The sequence below is a fragment of the Dipteris shenzhenensis genome, chromosome 12 (genome assembly GCF_047967505.1).
Source record: "Dipteris shenzhenensis isolate YYH24624 ecotype China chromosome 12, Dip_SZ_1.0, whole genome shotgun sequence".
NCBI lineage: Eukaryota > Viridiplantae > Streptophyta > Polypodiopsida > Gleicheniales > Dipteridaceae > Dipteris > Dipteris shenzhenensis.
Genome location: NC_141607.1, coordinates 8,439,088 through 8,459,974, shown reverse-complemented (window position 1 = coordinate 8,459,974; position 20,887 = coordinate 8,439,088). Strand labels below are relative to the sequence as shown.

The following is a 20,887-nucleotide window of genomic DNA, read 5'->3' as shown; positions in this document are numbered from 1 at the left end:
ATACTCTGTAGCACTCTCCTAAGTTCAGATTGCCCTGCATTGGCTTGTAATTACTGCGCTAACAACTGTTGCAAGGCATCTTCCAGCAATGCAATCCTGCCAGATAAAGTGTGAGCTACTGGGCGCGATCCCTGCTGGGTCGGCCGGAGTCCTGATTCACCAGGGTCCCTCCTGGAAGCTCCTTCTTCTGCTTCCATTTAGTTCAGTAGGTGTTTTGTTTTGGGGCTTTTTTTTTTTTTTAAATAAATAATTTTTTAAAACACCCCTAGAACACTGTAATCACAAGCTGACACAATTCAGGGTACTGACACTCTGAACACAATTCCCTATACTAGGGAATTCCTGCAATCCCACATTCACACTGATCAAGCATTTAATACAGGCATATCTCACAGATGGCGCTTTTCCCTATACTAGGGAAATTCCTGCAATCTGACTCCGACTGAAACACACAGGCATAATCTGTTCAAGCATAATTTGTTCTTGCTATAGCATCATCAACTGCGACCTCTGATGACCAAGAAAATCTAATTGCTTCCGACAAAACAGGAATAACGAAAACCAAAAGGAAAATAGATAGAGTGCTCCCTGGACTTCGAATCCCACAGCTTTCAGCCCGAGCAATTTGCAATCAACTAGCTACAGCATATAAGCGGAACTGGTGGCCAAAGAAGTCCCAACTACGAGCTGTCAACGTGAGCTTGGAGGGCCAAGGCTACGGCAGAACAGGTGGCGGTGTCGTCACAGGTTCGTTCACGACCAGTCTGCGCTCCTCCCACAAATCTCACCGAAGACCTCCGTCGCAACTGTCACCTTCCTTCTTCAATCCGTCGTAGACCACCACGTTCCTGCGCTCCGTCGTTCTGCGCCACCTACCAACTAACTTCGTCGAATCGCCACAATAGCCCGTTCGTGGGTCCACGTGAGCGCAGCACTATCGCAGACCTCGTCGTCACCCTCGGTTGATTCGTCACCAGCTACCGTCCGTGACGTAGCACCTTCACGCACCACCGTTAGCCCGTTACGCTCGTCGACCAACCAGTCTTCAATTTCGCCGCTCACGGGCCACTGCATCCATTCGGTGTCTCCGCTCAGACTTTCCGTTGAATAGCGTCGATTCTTTCTCTCATTCCAACCTTCCGCTCTGATACCAATTGTCAACTATCTGTCACCTATCTCTTGTTTTCTCCCTGCAGATATCACGGGAGTAGCACCTTTCTTTTCCTCCCAGCCAATTCTGCCAAGACTCCCAAGCAAGAGAGATAGAGCTATCAACAAAATCACGTAAAACTCAATCCTTATCTTCTCTCACTAGCCTTGACAGACCCCAAATTCCTAGATAGATCTAGATGCCACATGTCATCCATATAGGGCCTTCCTAATGCAACATTTCACCCCTCTCTTGGGATGCATTTAATTCCTTGCCCCTAGGCACAATCTTTGCACTAGGCCCTTGGTCTCAGATCTATCTAGTCTGGTGCTATCAGCCCTCACCTAGGACCTTGACATTAATCCCTCCCGATCATTTACATAAAGCGCAAACACATATATTACAAAGATAGATCCTAATAAGGGAAATGTCGACTGATTCTTCCGAGGTCATGCTACCTCGGCTAGAGCGTAACATTGACCGGCCACCCCCCCTGCATGTGAGAAACCCGGATCTCCAAGACTGCCTCCGTGAGAGTCTCATCCATGTATAAGGCATCGGGGATCCTGATACTGTGAGACCGTCCTCTCAGATGGGGCTCTGAGAAGGACAAAACTACCAAAAAATGGTCGGAAGTGGAAACACCAGCTGCAATGCAAACTGTCCCCCCTCTATCAAGAGCCCAGTCATCCACATAGAATCTGTCAATCCGAGCATGGATAGGCATCTGCACCCTATGGTTCGACCATGAAAACAAAAGTGACTGAGACTGAACATGAAATGCATCATCTGACCAAACATCTCTGCCACTGAACCTGAACAAGAAGGCATCCCAAGCTGCTCTCTCGAGGGAATGAATACCACCTTCTCTGCCCACTTGCTTATCAGAAGGTGCCTCAACCATGTTGAAGTCACCTCCAATAATCCACGACTCTGCAATGTCAGCCCACGGGAGCAACTCTTTCCGAAACAGAACACGGTCCCCGCTGTTGTTTGGAGCATAGAGGTTGAGGAAACCAATCTTACGTCCGTCAATCAGAACCCACTGGGCCCTCGAGGGGGTTATGGTACCGTGTCCAATGATCAGAGGGAGAATGGAATCTGAAACTGATATGCATGTACCTCCTCTGGTTCCCAAGGCAGGAAGCCAAAAAGTCCGGCCTGAAAGTAGCTTACCTGAGTTGGAGCAATCTCTGACATCCAGTTTGTGTTCCTAAAGAAAAATAATGTCTAGGGAACCACCTGAAACACTTGGATGGAGTTGATTCCTGATCACCTGTCTGTAACGGCGATGAGGGATGCCGCCCAATCCCTGTATATTCCAACTGGCTATCCTCATCAGCGGAAGGAAGCGGGTTGGAATACCTTACCTGACTTGGTGGCGGAAAAAGAACCCTCCACCGGAGCTGACCTCCTGCCATACACACGAGGTCCAAGGGGAGGAAAGTCCACAGGTGAGAGAGAGAAAGATCTCTCAAAAGGGATGCCGATAACTAGCTCTCCGAAAGTGGAAAGTACAAAATCATCATCTGGGAGGTTAGAGAGGTCCTCCAGAGCAGAAAAGGAGTTCCGCTGAGCCAGTCCTGGGGAGGGGGTGCGAAGGATTCCTACCGAAGCAGGGAGAGAATGTAAGACCCCCTTCCCTCTATCCAGAGAAAGAGGCACCTGTTCTGAGTCCTAATCAAGAAGTGCTGCAGGTGAGGTGCCAACAACCTGGGTTGCTGAGGAAGGTACAGCTTGATCCTGGGGTGGAGTCGAGCAAGGCTCCTAAACACTAGTCTCCTCCCGAGGCTCCAAGGGGGTAGCCTCCAAAGCGGTGGAGGTGTGATATGAAGTAGAGGGCCTAACCGCGACCGGAACCCACCGTGAGCCACAGGTGGTGCGGAGTGTAGGAGGGACTCGAGTAGCCCTAGGAGGGGGGGGATCCCGTGTCTGAGGTGGTGCCTGTGGAGCGGTAGGTCCTGCTCCTGCTCTTTGTCGTAAGCTAGTACGAGCTGGTTGCTTTTTGGGCCTCTTTTTCTTCTTTGGGCAATCTCTGGCGAAGTGCCCCGAGGATCTGCAAATCCTTCACTGGTCTTGCCGACCTGCGACCTCAAATCTCTGGCATAAGAAAGACCCATTGGGTCGCTGTAGCATGATGTGGTAATCTGAAATATTAGGGTCTTGGACAATGACCCTAACTCTGGGTACCCCATCCATCATGACCGCCTCAGCAGCCGAAGAGGGCTCGCCAGGAAAAGGGGGGATCTCTGCTACCACACCAAACCTCTCGCCAATAACTGAAAGAAGCCGGTGATAAACTGAGGGGAGACCAGGGAACCTGATGAAAACTCATGCTCCAAATCCTTTTGCAACTGCTGCAGCTCGTCTTTTGAGAAAGTGATGGTTCTCGCGGCCAGTGTAGGCGTTAACGAATTGACTGAATGGGAACCCATTCGTCAATTGAGGTGGGAAAGGCCGATTCAAACACAAAGAAGAACTCCATCCGCTTTCCTGAAGCCTAGGAGACCCCTAAAGAGAATAGGGTACTCCAGATGAAGGGAGGTTGAAAGGAAGGTGGGAGAGAGAGGAATGAGCAAGGAGAGGAGTAGTCAACAAAGAGAGAGGGGGGCCAGCAAAAGGAGAGGAGGAAGGGAGAGGAGGGGAGGAGAGAGGAGAGAGGGGGGGGGGGGTGCAAGAAGGTAGCAACGCGGGGGGGGGGGGGGGGGGCGCAGCAGCGCGGGAGGTAGAGAAGGAGAGAGAGGGAGGGGAGGCAGGGGGAGCAACAGGTAGGGAGGAGGGGAGGGAGGAGGCAGCGCGCGGGGGAGGAAGCAGTGCGCAGGGGGGGGCTGCAGCAGTGAGGAAGGGGAATCGGGGGGGAGGGGGGCCCGCAGTAGGTAGGGGGGAGGGGAGGGAGGAGGCGGGGGGAGCAGCAGGTAGGGGGGAGGGGAGGGAGGAGGCAGCGCGTGGGGGAGGAGGCAGAGAGCGGGGGAGGAGGGGGGGGCTGCAGCAGCGAGGGAGGGGAGTCGGGGGGGGGGGGGGGGGGGGAGGCGGGGGGAGCAGAAGAAGGTGGGGAGGGGAGGGAGGAGAAGCGAGGGGAGGGAGGGGGCAGCAAGGAGGGGAGCAGGAAGGAGGGCAGAAGGAGGAGCGGGGAGCAGCAGCCTGAGCAAACAGGTTTTCCTTGCTAAGTTGCATTTGGAAGCAAGTATTGTGAATTAAGCATGGCTGAGACCTCACAAGTAACCCAAATAGTGAGTGAAAAGTTGACCAAGGATGATTATAGCGCCTGGTCCTATAGAATGGAGAATTTGCTCATGGGAAAAGGTGTTTGGGAATTAATTACGGGCAAAGATGAATGCCCGGAGTTGCCATGGATGAACCAACGGATGATCAGAAATTGGAGTACAAAATTTGAGTGGAAATATCAAGAGAAGTATTGTATTGGATATCTCTTTGCATTTCTGATACACTCATCCCTCATATTAAGAAAGCTAGTACGCCTAAAGAAGCTTGGGACATCATTCACAAATTATATGGTACAAGCACGGAGGCAAGGAAAATTTAGCTCAAGCAATAACTCCATGGAATGTGGAGAGGAAATAGAAGTATCACGGACTATGTGGCTGAGGAAATAGAAGTATCACGGACTATGTGGCTGAGATAAGTCAAATTACAGAAGATTTGGCCTCTATAAATTGCAATGTGGAGATGACGATTCGGTGTCTATCATCTTAAATGGTTTGGGCCCTCAATACAAATCATTGGACACTTCTTTTTCCGTGCGAGACACTATGCCCAATTTTGAGGAGCTGGTTGCATTGCGCATGACGGAAGAGGTAAAGCTTGGGGGCTCAAAGGCTCCACACATAGTGGAAGAGAGAATTTATTTGATCACCAGGGTGGTAGAGGTGATTTTAGAGGGCAAAGTGGACCCCCAAGAGGCCGTGGGAGAGCCTCATATGCGCATCAAAACACCATGGACAGAAATGAGTTTGCCCAAAGAGGACGTGGTTATGTGCCAAGAGGAAGGGGGAGAGTCCCGACCTGTGGAAGAGAAAGGGCCACTCCTACTTCACAAGCTGAAAATTGTCATTTTTGTGGTAAGTTTGGGTACTATGAGCGAGATTGTTATGCAAAGCATAATGCCACACATAGAGGGCATGGTGGAAGACCACAATGCAATCATTATATTGGTGGAAGAGAGTATACACATGAGCATGGATATGGTACTCACCTCTTTAGTATGAAGCATGTTAGAGTAGCATGCAAGAGCCTTCACTTAGTGATGATTGGTTCATAGATTTGGGAGCCACGAATCATATGATGCATCACGGTGAGAGGTTCATTCATAAGGGTGAGGAGTTTGTTGCTATGGGGACTATCCACCCATCATTTACCAGGGGATTTCAGAGCATCATCTGCCAATTGTTTGGTCTGCATTAATTATCGATCTGAGTGGTGTGCTCATGTTTACAGTAAATGCACGGAGAGGGGAGACCTTACATGTATACTCCCCATGCTTTGCCAAGGTTCCCGAAGCTAGAGGTATCACACACTATGTCAAGAAAGATGCGAAGGCATTTCTGGTGTTGGCTTGCGAGTTTTTTTATATATACATATGGAGTTGTGCCTCAAGCACAAATGTTTTCAAGAGAGTAGACTTGTGTTTTGGTGATATCGAAGAGAAGCTTTCAGGCTTACTATCCCAAGACCTGTGTCACAAGGTAGCATTCCCATTTGCAAATGAGAAACCGATTTTCTTCAAGCAACTATCTACATGCCAATGGATACCTCATGGTCTCTTGGCAATGCATTTAACAAGCAAGTGAGAGTGCTTCTTTGGACAAACAATTCATCACTTGATCTAGGATTCTTTAGGATTTGCAGAGATTCTTTCATAGCAGAAAGCAGTGCTACGCTTGCATTCTGCTCCCCTGTATACTTTGAGATGTGTGGGTCACGAAGCACTTGCTGAAGTACCTCTGAACCTTTCTTCTTTGAAAAGGATGCTAATTTCTTTTGTATAAACAACACAATATTTTCTGTCATTGTGCTAAAATCATCTTTCTCATCCAACTTACGTGGAGAGACGCAGCGAGAGATGCAAATATGGCCAAGGCACACACGATGGACGTCCTGCCCATCATAGCCATATTGCTAGGGGTGGCTTCATATGTTAAGGTTTCTTTGGAATCCAAAAATCCAAAAATATGATTCACCCTCAAAGTATTCTTGAGCCTTCAATAGATCCTTTTGGACCCATATTTGCTTGGTTGCCTTTTGTCTTCGTCTTCTTCCTTAGTGGCGTCCTTGTCAAGGTGGGGAGGTGGAAGTAGTTGCTGATGTTGATCCTTGCATAGCAATTCTTGACATCCATTTGGTACATAGACCAACCATAAAACACAACAAGAGAGATGATAGAGTGAATGGTGGTCATCTTGGCCACCGGAGAAAAAGTCTCCTCATAATCTATCCCCTCTTCTTGTGCATACTCCTTGGCAACTAAACGGGCTTTGTACTTCTCAACTATACCATTTGCATGATACTTTATTTTGTAGATGCCAATCATATTCTTGCCAATGGGCACATCAACCAAGTCCCATGTAGCATTCTTATGAATGAATCTAATCTCAGCTTCCATGGCTTTCTGCCATGCCGGATTGCCCTCAGCATCCTCAAAGTGCTAAGTCTCAGTTTCAGCTTCCATCATTTGGGTCATGAGAGCAAAATTCACCTGCTTCTTAGCATCCTGATTGTTGGCCCTGGTTCTCCCCAATATAGGCTGATCTCTAGCATTTGCAAGTGTCAACCTAGCCTATCTAGGAACTGAATTTTCAGCTGTCCCGTTGGGAATAGCATCTTGGAAGTGGATCTGGGGTAACATCCTTTGCACGGCGCTGATAATGCTCTCAAATATTGGGCTGTCCCTCCCCATGAGCTGGCTGCACATTTGAGGGAAAAGAATCCTCAACATGTGGCAGCCCTGCTGGAGTTTGAGACGTAGAGGAAACATCAACTGAAGAACACAAGTCAGCATCATCCTCAAACTGAATGATGTCCAAAGGTGTATCATCATATGGAGGCAACTCCTCACTCATGGACTGCATGCTATCATGCTCTGCAAACAAAACATCCCTGCTTATGATTACTTTCCTCGTGGCTGGATCATAAAGCCTAAAGCCTCGGCTTTCAGTGCTATACCCCACAAAGATGCATTTAATGCTTTTATCATCAAGCTTGGATCGATTTTCAGCTCGTACCAAAGCATATGCAACAGACCCAAACACTCTCAAGTGATCCATCTTGCGCTTGTACCCATAAAATGTCTCAAAAGGCATTCTGCCAACCAATGCTTGTGTAGGGCAGCGATTCTGAATATATGTGGCTGTAACAATTGCTTCACCCCAAAATGCCTTTGACATTCTCTTAATTTCAACATACACCATGTCATCTCCATGAGAGTCTTGTTCTTCTTCTCTGCAATCGGATTATGCTGAGGCGTGTATGGCACTGTTTTGTGATGCTTTATCCCATGCTCCTTCAGGTATATCCCTCAAAAGCATGTGAAGTATACTCTCCCCTATTGTCAGAATTAAGTGTTCCAATTCTAGAATTGCTTTGATTCTTAGCCAATGCTTTGAACTCCTTAAACCAATTGAACACCTCAGATTTGCTTTTCATGATAAAGAGCCAAGTGAACCTCAATGAATGTGACAAAATACTGATACCCTCTATGGGTTGTGACATTCATTGGTCCACAAACATCAATATATCTACAAGACCCTTTGTGCTCTTACTGAACCTGGACCATCCTTTTGGAATAGTAGGTGATGCAACTTTCCAAGAGCACAAGCTTCACACACCTCCTGCTGTAATTTTGGCAATCCTTCAACTATATTATGATTATGCAAATATGCCAAAGCTCTATGATGTGCATGACCAAACCTAGCATGCCATAAATCACCTGGAGTAGCAGAAGAGACAGCCATAGCATGCTGATTATAGGTCTGAGCATCAAGCTTGTAAAGTCACAATCTCATACCCTTTCTTTGGATCCTTGATCCTGCATTGATCGTCCTGGAATTCCACAAGCATGTGTTGATCATGAGCCATGGATGGAACGGAAACAAGATTTTTTCTCAATTCAGGAACATACCAGACATCACGGATATACTTTTTCTTTCCTGAATCAAAAGGATGGAAACATCTCCCACTCATGTGATGTCCTGAGCGGCATCATTGGCACAAGTAACCTGTTTGCCATGAATAGGTTTAATTTCTTCAAACCACGCTTTCCTGTGAGTCATGTGCTTCGATGCACCACTATCTAGATACCAAGTATCTATTGCAGCAAATGAAGAATCCCCAGATAAAGCAAGAGAAGCATCATGTGCAACTAAATCCCCCCTGGCTCCAAAGCTATCTTGAAATCCAGTAAACACATTATCCTTTTCCCCTTGTGCAAAGTTTGCATGAGATGGTGAAGCATTGGCATTTTCAGCTAGTGCCACATAATTACTACTTGTGCCTTGTCTCGTTTTCTCATTGGCAATCCTTTTCTGGCACTTTGCAATGTAATGACCAGGCTTCTTACAATAATTGCATCTACCTTTCTTCACCTTTGCACCTTTATCTGCATTCCCTGCATTTGTGTTTGCATTCCCCTCCTTCTTGGGCTGATAAGCATGGCTGGTCTTTTTCTGAATTTTACCCTTTCCATGAGTGGCAAGTGTTTGCTCACTCTGACCATAGGAACGGGCTGAATTGTAAGTCCGCATTTCTTCCTGTAAGAGCAAGCCAACTAACTCCTCAAAATTGAGTGGAGCAGCCCTGAGCATAATGGTAAAGGAAGTAGCAAAAGTATCATATGAGGGTGCCAGACTATTGAGAGTGATAGAGACCAATTTCTTGTCTTCTATATTCTCATCAATAGCTGCGAGTTCATTCCAAATGTCAGTAATCTTTGCAATATGAGCTAAAAGAGTTTCACCTTCCTACATGGACAAGTCATTGAGCTGATTGTGCAAGGCAATGCTTCTTGCTTCATTCTTCACATTCCACTCTATCCCAAGCTGCCTTTGAGGTCTTGCAAGACTTAATAGTGGACTTAATGTGTGTCTTTAGAGACAATGCAATCAAAGATAACGCTTGGGCATCCCTGCGATCCAACCTCTTCTGATCCTCCGTGGGAGCGGTAGTAGAAGACTGAGTGGTAGTGCCAGAAGTGAAAGATGCACTCGTGCTAGATCCAACAGGTGTAGCCTCATCACCATTCACAATGTCCCATAAGCCCTTTCCAACCAAGATATTCTTGAGTGTAAACGACCACAAAGCATAGATCCAACTTATCCGCCTCCGTCATGGTGCCAAAAATCTCATTGAGAGACATGATTGCAAGCTCAAGAATAATTCCAAGTGTACCTGCAAAGGAAAAGACAGCAAATGGACAATTGAAAGACCATAGATTGCTATGCAATCACTACAATGGCATTCATTGACAATGGCTGCTCTGAAATAGCAATAATCTGCTCAGATCTCAATCCTCTCCGGGATACAAAATGCAATCAAGAACTATATTTTTGCCCCAAAAAGTTGTCCTCAACCACAACCAAATAGTGGCTCAAATGCAACATACTTCTGTCCCAAAAATCAGCCTATATGTCAGCCAAACAATGGCTCACAATGCAATAGCAAACTCTTGTTCAATAGACATCCATAAGAGCATCAACTAACACCTGATCAATGACTTGCATCAATGTGTAGCCAAAAACTGTCCTAAATGCACTGACACCTGTGCAATGCAATCTGCAAGACACCTACGCAATGCTTTCTGCAAGAGGCAACTGGGAGAGGCTGAAAATGAGCTGAAGCAAGGATCTTGAGCTGGAGCAGGAGAAAAAGTCGAACCACCAAGTCGAATCCGGTGCTGGAGATGCAAGTGGCGATCTAGAGAGGCAACGGCAAGTGGGCACGTCAAATGGCGAGCTAGAGAGGCGAACTGCACGAAAATCAGCAAAACGTAAATGATATTGCTAGTATCTTTTGATCTGTTGCTCAAAATGAAATTCTGAGAGCACAACCAGCTCTGAAAGGGGGGTAAAACCTTAGTACAACTACTCAAAACTCCTCCTGGTTGTTCGACGCAGCTACACAACTTCCGGTATTCAAAATTGCTTGAAAAAAATACGCGCGTAACACAAAACAAAGTGGCCCAGTTGAGGAGTGCTTCTTGGTGCAAAATCTCGCAACAAAACTGAAGCTCGAGATCACACAAAGCTCATGGGAGATCAAGATAGCCAAAAGAGAAGTCGACCAGCAACAACTTACTTCTTCTCCACGACAGAAGTGCAATAGGAGCACGTGGGAGAACGGGGAAGCAAGTGACAGGGATGGAAGGACTAGCTCTGATACCACATGTAGGAACAAGAATGGAGAACAGTTGTGAATACAAGAAAACAAGAAGTGAACACAAGTAAACTCCAGCTGAAATGTTCAACCAAATGAAGTACAAGTACTTCGTATATATAGTCCAAGTACTAGAGCACACTAAAACTTCCAAAATAGACTAAGTCCTAGTCTATCCTACACCACCATATCATTGTATATATCTCTACAACCACTGCTACTGGGCTTGTATGGCTGAAACTTGACTTTTCAAACCAAAGACAGTTATTACTTTTCATCTGAGGAGTGGCCTATAACCTGGATCTCTATGCAAGGTGGTCCCCTTTGGTTCCTCCTCCCCCTAAAGCTTCACATGGGTATTGATTCGGATTATAGTACCCTCTCCTAGGTAGGTCTTCCTTTTCTTCCTTAGGTTGCTGTGACCTACATTATCATCAAGCATGTTCAGTACTAGAAAACTAGCGTACCATGTCTGTTGACTTTCTACCACTTTATGAAAGGTCTTTTCTCAAGCTGCCTTATAGAGAAAGGTTGCATATGATCTCGCAGTTTACATGGCTAAACGGGCAGCACAAGACTACAAACAGCAACTTAGGCCTGCATGAGCTGTGCTCATGCATGCAGGAGCTCATGGAATGAAGGGGCAGCATGTGGGAGCTCTTTAAGGAAGAGGGTTTCTCATGAAGTAAGTGCAGCATCTTGTGTAAGCACTCTCCTTTGTGGAGTGCACAGTGCCAAGGACTCTACTTATAGGAGAGAAGGGAAGACCAAGTCCTCTCCTATGGCAGCAAACTTTTCCCTAGATTAAAGTATGCAAGTGGAACATGTCTCAGTTGCACGTGTATTCCCTTTCCACATTGCTCACAAGTGTTGAAAAATGAGACAACTGGTGGCTGAAGAAACGACCAGTTGTGTGAGTTTCTTTCTCGAGAGAGTGGATGGTGGGGAACAAGTGTCATAAGGCTCGTGTCATGTGCCAAGTGATATCACATGTCATGTCACTTGTCAAGTAGGACTGGTGCAAGGTGTAGGTTTCATGTGTTGTGCCAGATGTTAGATGTTTAGTGGTACCATGTGTCATATCGCAATGTGTCACATGTCACATGTCACATGTCGTGCCACATGTTAGACGTTGTGCAAAATGTCATTGGCTGTCCGGTGATGTCATGCCACTGTCAAGTGCCACTATCCCATCGGTGCCACATGTTATGAATGTACATGTTTTTCCCTCTTGTAGTACCGAATTCAAGGCCCTAGAAAAACACTATTTATTTGTCAATACTTATCCAGTTTGATCCCAATTTCACCACTGGTTTGCTTATAACTAGATCTAGTCAACGGTTAATATTGGACTTAGTAGGCCTTGTCTTATCTTTAATAGGCCTATTCAATATGTCACCTTGTCTTGAATCTTGTTATCTTTTCATGTAGCTATTAGGTCAGTCTACATTCTACACATTTGACCAGCCCTTCCGTCAAGTACTTGGGTGGAAAGATGGACTTTTCCCTCTTTGAGATGCTTTTAAACTTGTGCGAGACAATGCCCATAGCAGCTATGATGGTTTTGAGCCTCAAATTCTAGATCCCAGCAAACTTGTACCTGTTTGGAAGTAAGTAAAACATTTGCATACATTTTGGCAATCCTAAAACTTGAAATAACAAAACTGAAATAAGCAAAAGCAATTACCAAGCAGGTGGATACACTTTTTTAGAAAATGTGACAAATTTCGGAGAGTGAGGCCTGTCCCTGAATTGCACTTTGGGATATGGAGGATGTGCTAGTATCTCCCATTGGCAGACAAGTACATATCATGGTGTAAGTAACCATATCAGTGCCCTTGGTATGGGCAGATACACAAAATGTCCATCTTAATGTGTGTCCTGTTTTAGGCAGGTGTGTAAATTGAATCAAGCTTAAAATAATTTGTCTGTCTTCATTGGAACTGCTAGTTAGTAGCCAAAGTGAGTTAGCCAAGGGATGGAAAACTCTCACTGTTTACACTCCAAGAGAATGAAAGAGAAAGGATAACGGAAAACAGCAGACTGTAGCTCAAAGCAAAACACTGCTGCTTGCAAGGAATTAGTCACCATGCACAGAAATGGAAGGACTGGATGTCCTTATGGCCACAATTGGGAAACTATCAGTGGAGAGGGGACAGTCCTGGCTCATGTGTTTAAAAGACGTGCAAGACTTAACAGCAGTAGCCTGTCTAATTTTGTTAATGCTTTCATGAATTTCCCCACTTAATAGTATCAACTAATTCATATTGTATAGAAGGAAAACAGCGGACAGTAGCTCAAAGCAAAGTGCTCCTGTTTGCAAGGAAAGTGTACCAAAGAAGGCTCTATAATAAATTTGGGTATTGAGGAGATGGGCTGATATAGGGTTGGCATCTACAACCATGAAAAGTTCTATAACTTATTTGGGTAAGGAGGAGATGGCCTGATATAGGACTGGCATCAACAACCATGAAAGGAGCAGCTGTCCTTCTAGAGAGAATTAATAGAAGAAGATGGCCTGATACAGGACTTCTGGCATCTACAACCGTATAAAGGAGTGGCTGTCCTTCTAGAGACAATTAAGAGAAAACCAATGCAGTGGAGACAGGCATACTTGAGTATTTGCAGGACCTGCGAGACTTAAAGGGGTAACCTGTTTAATGTTGGTAATGGAAATTACAGGTTCAACAGCATTTGAAACTATTGTGTGTAGATAGTATGATAGGTTTCTCATTGTAGAGATGCCTTTCTAGATTCTTGCATGCATTCGCACACCCCCGCCCCCCCCCCCAAAAAAAAAAAAAAAAAAAAACCACTTGTCCCTCTCCCGCAAGCCAATCCCTGGTATGCAATCATTAAAAAAGGCTTCAATCTAGCCCCTGATAGTTTCATTTAGGGGATCATCAGCACACCAAACTACTACTAATTGACTTTTGATTTTGCTAACCAAGCGAGTAAAAGGCCTTCCTTACATCGACAGGTATTGAAAATTTTTAAAGAAATAAGCAAGACAGAAGAGACAGAAGGGCTGAGGTTGGCCCACGAAAAGAAGAAATGGGGTGGGAAAAGGGAGGCAGATGGGCGAGGGAGAGATTGGGCTGGGGGCGGGGCGGGCGGGGGAGGGTCTTTAGACTCAGATGGGAAAAGACAAAGTCAAACATTGCAGTTCCTACCTTCCAACTCAAAGACCTGTCCATCACATTTGCAGCAAATGCCTCCAGTCCAGAGCCTTTTGACTGCCCACATCGGAATCGTTAGGAACAGCAATGAAAAAAACATATCCAACCACAATGCCTACATATCAGAGGTTTGTGTCATCAAGACCTCAATACAAATTTCGTGCATCAAAAACTTAAAGACGAGTACAAAAAGTGCGACCATAAATATAAATGAACCATTAATTTGCTTTGCGCTTTATAAGGTTCCTGCCAGCCTGGATATGATTTCATCAAACGGGCATGGTACACTCTGAGCTAACCTTTAGAAGCTTGATAACAAAAAGAAAAGTATAATCACAGGAAATGACTTAAAGATCACAGCCACAATTCACACAACATGAAAGCTGTTTGTACGCCAAGCACAGTTAATCAAAGATCCAGTACCTTTCGATGCAGCTTCACCAAAACCAGTTCATGGTTTCACATTGGGACTCTTTGACAAGTAGATGTCCACTAAAACACTGAAAACACTCTTACGGGGCAATGTGCACAAACACGAGTTGCAAAGTGCAAATATTTTATCTTAACAAAGTGTGAAACAAAGGGAGGTGAGGCAGGGGCAACATAACACTGGGAACATATGGATCACTTGAAAATCTCTTCCCCAGTATAAGCCTGCTCCCTCTGCTCCCCATTACTTAACCTCCCCTTCTCATCATCTCTCTCTCCCTTCCTTGATCCCACAGCTTGCCCCCATGCTTAATCCCTTCAGTTGCCCCCTCCCTGTCAACTCCTGCTGCTCACAATGTGGACCGATGCAGTGTTGACATTCTTTGGTCTGTCTATTTGATCGGGTCTTCTGCCCTCCCTCTCTGCTCGAGTGACCTCTGCAGTCCTTTCGCTTTTGTTGAACAAACCCTCTTTGGACGTGGCCCGAACAATTGCATATGTTGTAGTATCATCCCAACCTACAATCAGTGTCGGTATGTCCATTAACTTTGCACTTAGTGCACCAAACTTCTCCTTTTCCTAGAGCTCCTCTTATTCCCATCAATCGATGTTGAGAGACATACCAACACCTGCAATCAGTGTTGATATGTCCATCAACTTTGCACTTAGTGCACCAAATGTCTCCTTTTCCTAGAGATCCTCTTATCCCGATCTCTTTAAGAAGCTTTTTCAGCTCCTCCCTTTCTATCTTTGCTGATTCCTTTTTGACAACCAGCTTGTCTTCTTCTTCTTCGTCTTCGTTTCCACGAAGATTACCCTTTTCTTTCTTTTGGGCTCACTGATGACCCTCTTCTCAATCGCCATTGTTTTGTGTAGCCATTCATCTCACATTCTTGTTGATTGTCCTCAGCATTGTATCCAGTTTCGAACTGCTCAACTTTCCAACTCTCTTCCCTGGCATGGATTTCCTCATTATTCAGTGACAAGATTCCATGAGTTTGCTCATTCACTCTCGCTATCCACTCTCCTCTTCTCTATTGATCTTTGCTGTCAATGAGCTCTTGCATCCTCTTCTGCACCTGACATTCCTCTTGCATTGATTCTCAAAGGTGGCCTTCTCTGGTCTTCTTTTTCAGCACATTCGATACCAAGGTGTCTGCTTCTTCTATTCGACTCATAGATCTCATCCCTTGGAAATTGCATCAACGTCAAATCGATGAATTCCTTGGGATGCAAGTAATGTCCCTTCCATAGTTTGATGTATGTTTTGAACTCAAATCTTCCCAAGTACAAAGTGTAGTGGAACAGTAGCGATGACTCTCAATTCGTAGACAGCCATTTGCTTATGACACTTTCACACTAACATCACTGTGTCTTGCATCTTGGCATTAATTTGAACTTCCACCTCTTCTCGGAGTTGCTAGTATCTCTTCCTTACTCCCTCCCTCTTCCTCCTTCATCCGTACTAGGGTTTCTTTGACATTCTAGCACATTCTATCCTACCATATTCCTACATCGGCACTGAGAGTGCTCTCAACGGAAGCAGAACGGAAGAGGGAGAGAGAAACAAAGAGCCACACAAGTTTTTGGTAGGTGCAGAACACTCTAATCTTCTTTTTCATTCATTTATATATGTGTTTGAGTATTGTACATAACCGAGGTAAAGGCACAGTGACCTTTAACCCCCACAACCTCCCACTTAAAGGAGAATGTGCCTTTAAGGGAGAACAACCAGTGAGCATACTATCCAATACCCATCAATACATGATAATACTCAAACCGCTGACTAGGTAGACTCTTCGTTAGCATATCTGCAGCGTTATCATCTGTATGAACCTTGACAAGCTCTATGCGCCTGTCCTCAAGTACCTCCCTGATGAAATGGTACCTGACCTCAATGTGTTTGGTCTTTGCATGAAAGACTGGATTCCGTGCTAGCTGAATGGCACTCATGGAATCACTATGCAATGTCGGTACACCTGTATGAATCCCCAAATCTCCCACTAGCCGATCAAGCCATATAGCCTCCTTGCAACCCTCTGTGGTTGCAACATAGTCAGCCTCTGTGGTAGACAAAGTAACGCACTTTTGTGTGTGAGACATCCACGACACTGCACCACCTGCAAAGGTGAACACATAACCAGAAGTGGATTTCCTACTATCCACATACCTTGCATAGTTTGAATCTGTGTACCCAAGTACACGCATGTCTCCTCTACCAAAGCAGATGCACATCTCCTTGGTACCCTTCTTGTACCTCATGATGCACTTAACTGCCTCCCAATGCCTCTTTCCTGGATTAGCCATATACCGGCTAACAACTCCCACTGCAAATACAATGTCTGGTCTAGTAGCTATCATAGCATATATAAGACTCCCAACCACTGATGCATAAGGAACCTTGGCCATCATGGCCCTCTCCTCATCTGATTTGAGACTATCTGTATGACTCAGTTTCACATATGGAGGCAATGGAGTACTCACTGCCATCCCCCCCCTCCATATTGAAATGCTGCAATACTTTTGTAACATACTCCTTCTGTGAAAGCCAAAGGAGTTTCCTACTCCAATCACGCGTGATGCGTATACCAAGAATATGACCTACAAGTCCTAAATCCTTCATATCAAAGGCCTCATGCAACTTGGCCTTTGATGCATATAGCTCATAAGTATTCTTGCTAGCCAATAGCATGTCATCCACATATAGTGCCAGGAGTATCAGGCTATCATCCTTAGCTCTTTTAGTGTAGAGGCAGTGATCAATTTCACTCCTAAAACCCTGGGACCGAATGAAAGCATCAAACTTCTGATGCCGACACTCTAGGTGCTTGCTTAAGACCATCTTCAGCTTGCAAAACTAAATGCTCTTTGCCCTTTTCTTCAAAGCCTTCCGGCTGTACCATGTAAATTTCCTCATGTAGATCCCCATGCAAGAAAGCTGTCTTGACATCCATCTGCATAAGCTCCATATCCTCTACTGCTACTAGTCCAAGCATGCATCTAAGTGTGGTAATCTTCACAACTGAAGAGAATATCTCATCAAAGTCCACACCCTTCTCTTGCTTGAACCCTTTAGCGACCAAACGGGCCTTGTACCTAGGCACATCATCACCTGTGACCTTCATCTTGTAGACCCATTTACATGGCAATTCTTTCTTTCCATGTGGCAAAGAAACCAAGTCCCAAGTCTTATTCTTCATAAGTGAACTCATCTCTGATTGCATAGCATACTCCCACTTGCGTTGATCCTTGCGCATCATAGCCTCTCTGTAGCAAGAAGACTCCCCGCAATCAGTAAGCATCACATAGTCTATTCCTAGAACAAACCTATCAGGCGGTCTGGACACTCTAGATAATCTTCTCAAAGGGGCATTTCAGCTTGCTGTCCCACCTGCATATCAGCCACATTTGGCTCATCATTTCCACCAATAGATGATCCATCATCTATCCTTGATTGTATACCTGTGGGAGTACTTGGTGGTACCATTTCTTGCACATTTGGTGCATGGACAGCTTGCTGTCTATCAACATATGCAGGTGGATTCACGTGATTCTCCTCATTTCCACATCCCTCATGGGTGCCTTATGCATCTTCTTCTCATTGAAGGCTACATCATGGCTGCGTATGATCTTCTTTGCTTCTGGATCCCAAAGACGATAGCCCATCTCTCCACTTTCACATAACCCAGAAAGATGCATTTCCTAGACTTATGATGCGTATGATCTTCTTTGCTTCTGGATCCCAAAGACGATAGCCCATCTCTCCACTTTCACATAACCCAGCAAAGATGCATTCCCTAGACTTATGATCTAGCTTCTTTCAAAGCTCTTTTGGCACATGTGCATATGCCTCACACCCAAATATACGCAAATGAGAGTAAGAGGGCTTCTTGCTACTCCATGTCTCTTCAGGAATACCACCATCCAAACTCTTACTAGGTGATCTATTGATCAAGTGCACTGCAGTCTTCATTGCCTCAGCCCAAAAACCACCAGAAAGACTTGTATTAGAAAGCATGTATTAACCTTTCTTGAATGGTACGGTTCATCTTTTCTGCAACTAGATTTTACTCTGGAGTACGAGGGGATGTGAGCTCCCTCTTAATCCCACGTGTATCACAGAAATGCTGAAAGTCATGAGAGAGATACTCTCCACCATTGTCAGTCTGTAGATATTTAAGCGTTCTACCTGACTGATTCTCAACCAAGGCCAGCCATTTCTGAAATACCTGGAACACATCACTCTTCCAAGCTATAGCATAAGCCCATACTTTCCTAGTTGCATCATCAATGAATGTCACATAGTATACAAAGAGAATGTCATTGTCACTATCATGTGTGACTGCATTGATCTCCTCGATCTTCACTTTTCCTTTGTCCTCCCTTGGACTCTCTTCCTTCTGATTTGCACCCCAATTTGCATTCTTTTTCTTATCCTTTTTCTCTCTTTTAAGCTTGTAGCATTCCTTTTTCATGTGGCCCTTCTTGCCACAATAGTGACACTCAATGTTCCGTGCCCTAGACTTGCTACGGGACTTCCCTCTTTCTTGAAACTTCCCCCTAGACTGTGATCTGCCCCTTTATACATTTAAGGCTGCATCCTGCTTGTTGCCTTCCATTGACTTCCATCTAATCTCCTCGGCCAACAAGCTACCAACCACATCATCAAAGTTCAATACTCCACCAGGTGCAGAGTTACTGATAGTAGTATGGAAAGTATCCCATGATGACGGTAATGAGCATAAGAGAAATATTGCCCTCATTTCCACATCGAAATTCAGCTTTTGAGCTTGAAGCTGACTGAAAATGATATTAAATTCATTCAAGTGCAAAGCTATGGATACTCCCTCCTTCATGTGCAGCTCAAATAATCTCTTCATGAGATAGACTTTGTTTGAGGCAGTCTCTTTCTCATATGTAGCGCACAGCTTTTTCCATAAAGCTTCCATAGTCTTTTCAGTGACTACTGTGAAATAAACTGTCTCTCCAAGATGAAGTCTAATGGTAGACTTTACCAATGCATCCAACTCATTCCATTCATCTGTGGACATAGCTGCAGGCTTAGCTGCAATCCCTTGCAAGGGTTTTATCTGCTTCTTTTGAATAAGCACATCCCTTATCTATTCTTTCCACAAAGAAAAGTTTGTCCCATCAAACTTTTTAATGCTGAAAAACTCATTTTCAGACATGGAAGAGGATGCCATGATGTAAATAAAGCAAAATCCCAGATGCTAGTGCCTGCAAGAGAGAATCACACCAAATACCAGGTGCACCCAAATGTGTATGCCACAATAGAGTGAAACATCACCAAAACTCAAAGCTCAAAGCTCAAAGCATCAAAAGATACAGCTGACTCATGTGCATGTACTATGCATCCATATGAGCAAATCTGACCTAAAAGAAGATGCCAACTGCAATGGCAATTCAAAATACCAATAAGTGCCAAATGGCTCAAGCATAAACACCGTCCATGGGCATATGCATCAACAATATCTCATCCAAGAGAGCATATCACTATCAGTGCATCAACTGCAATGTGTCAAAGCTGTCCCTTAGCATAAAATAGCATCCATGTGCAAAGCGTCCATAAAAAATAGCATCCCACAAGGCAATCTGAGCCTATCAGCGCATCCAATAAGGATCGCAATGCATCCAAATGGCCTATAAATCATCCACTACAACCCAATGCACACCACGAATGAGCGCACATGGCTCAAACTGCAACCAGAGTGATCTGCATAAGGTATGCTCCAAAAATCATGGTCCCACGGCAATGACCGCTACTGAAAATAGAACCTGAGATGCCTCAAAACATGGGCGCCATTGCATAATCGGACTCAGCAAGACAATCTGCAAATATCTCTCTTCTAGTGGAACTCCAAAATCTCAACTGATGAGTGAGAAATGGGAATCAACACCTATCCACTGCCATGTGGCATAAATCTAAGGTTTCAAAACCTTAGAATAAAAAATGCATAACAGAGAGACAAAATCAAATACACAGAGATCTATAACTATGAAAATACTCCACCAAATCGCGCAAGAACTGACAGGTAGGGGTTTTTAGGCATCCGGAACGCAATGGGACAGACGGTTTTGGAAACTATGGTCCCAATCATTGGGTCCAACACACGGACTGAAAAACGTTTTTAAAAACTCAACTGTTTGTAAACTCCACCGGAGTGCGAATGATGAATAACATAGAAGTTTTAGGACCTCCTGAGTCTACCGGAACTGATAGATCTGCAAATGGTTGCTCCAAACTTGGGTTCCAACACCCCGACAGAAAAACGTTGAAACTGACACAATGAGTCAGAAATCCAATGAAATCATCCCAAATTAGGGAATGAAGGTGTTTCCAAGCTCCTGAAGTGAAATGGACACCAAAAGCAGGCAATGGTTGCCTCTATAAGTCTACGTAGTCTTTGTCGTCGAACGGAACACGGAAAAGCTTAAAAAATGACGTTTAAAAAAAAAAACACTTAATAGACTCTCAAAACCACTTCGCAAAACCAAAGTGACTTTTCCAAAGGTTCCTTCAAGGTCTTTGCGCACTCAGATGCAAGTAAAGTCACCCACAAAGCTTCCCACAGAGATACTGAGCTTTCAGGCATTCACGCACGCTCAGCTAGATCACCCGGGCTCTGATACCAGTTGAGAGTGCTCTCAACGGAAGCAGAACGAAAGAGAGAGAGAGAGAAACAGAGAGCCACACAAGTTTTTGGTGGGTGCAGAACACCCTAAT

General features: G+C 44.9%; 1 protein-coding gene across 2 annotated transcripts in view; it reads right to left on the bottom strand.

Annotated features, from left to right (window-relative positions):
* The window catches only part of LOC147895767 (glycolate oxidase 2-like), a 117,544-nt gene that overhangs the window by 31,782 nt on the left and 64,875 nt on the right, over positions 1–20,887 (bottom strand). For both annotated transcript variants that reach the window (XM_087382165.1, XM_087382166.1), the window contains one exon: positions 13,708–13,770. In XM_087382165.1, the coding sequence (XP_087238291.1) occupies positions 13,708–13,770 (63 nt within the window). The remainder of the gene's footprint in view (positions 1–13,707; positions 13,771–20,887) is intronic.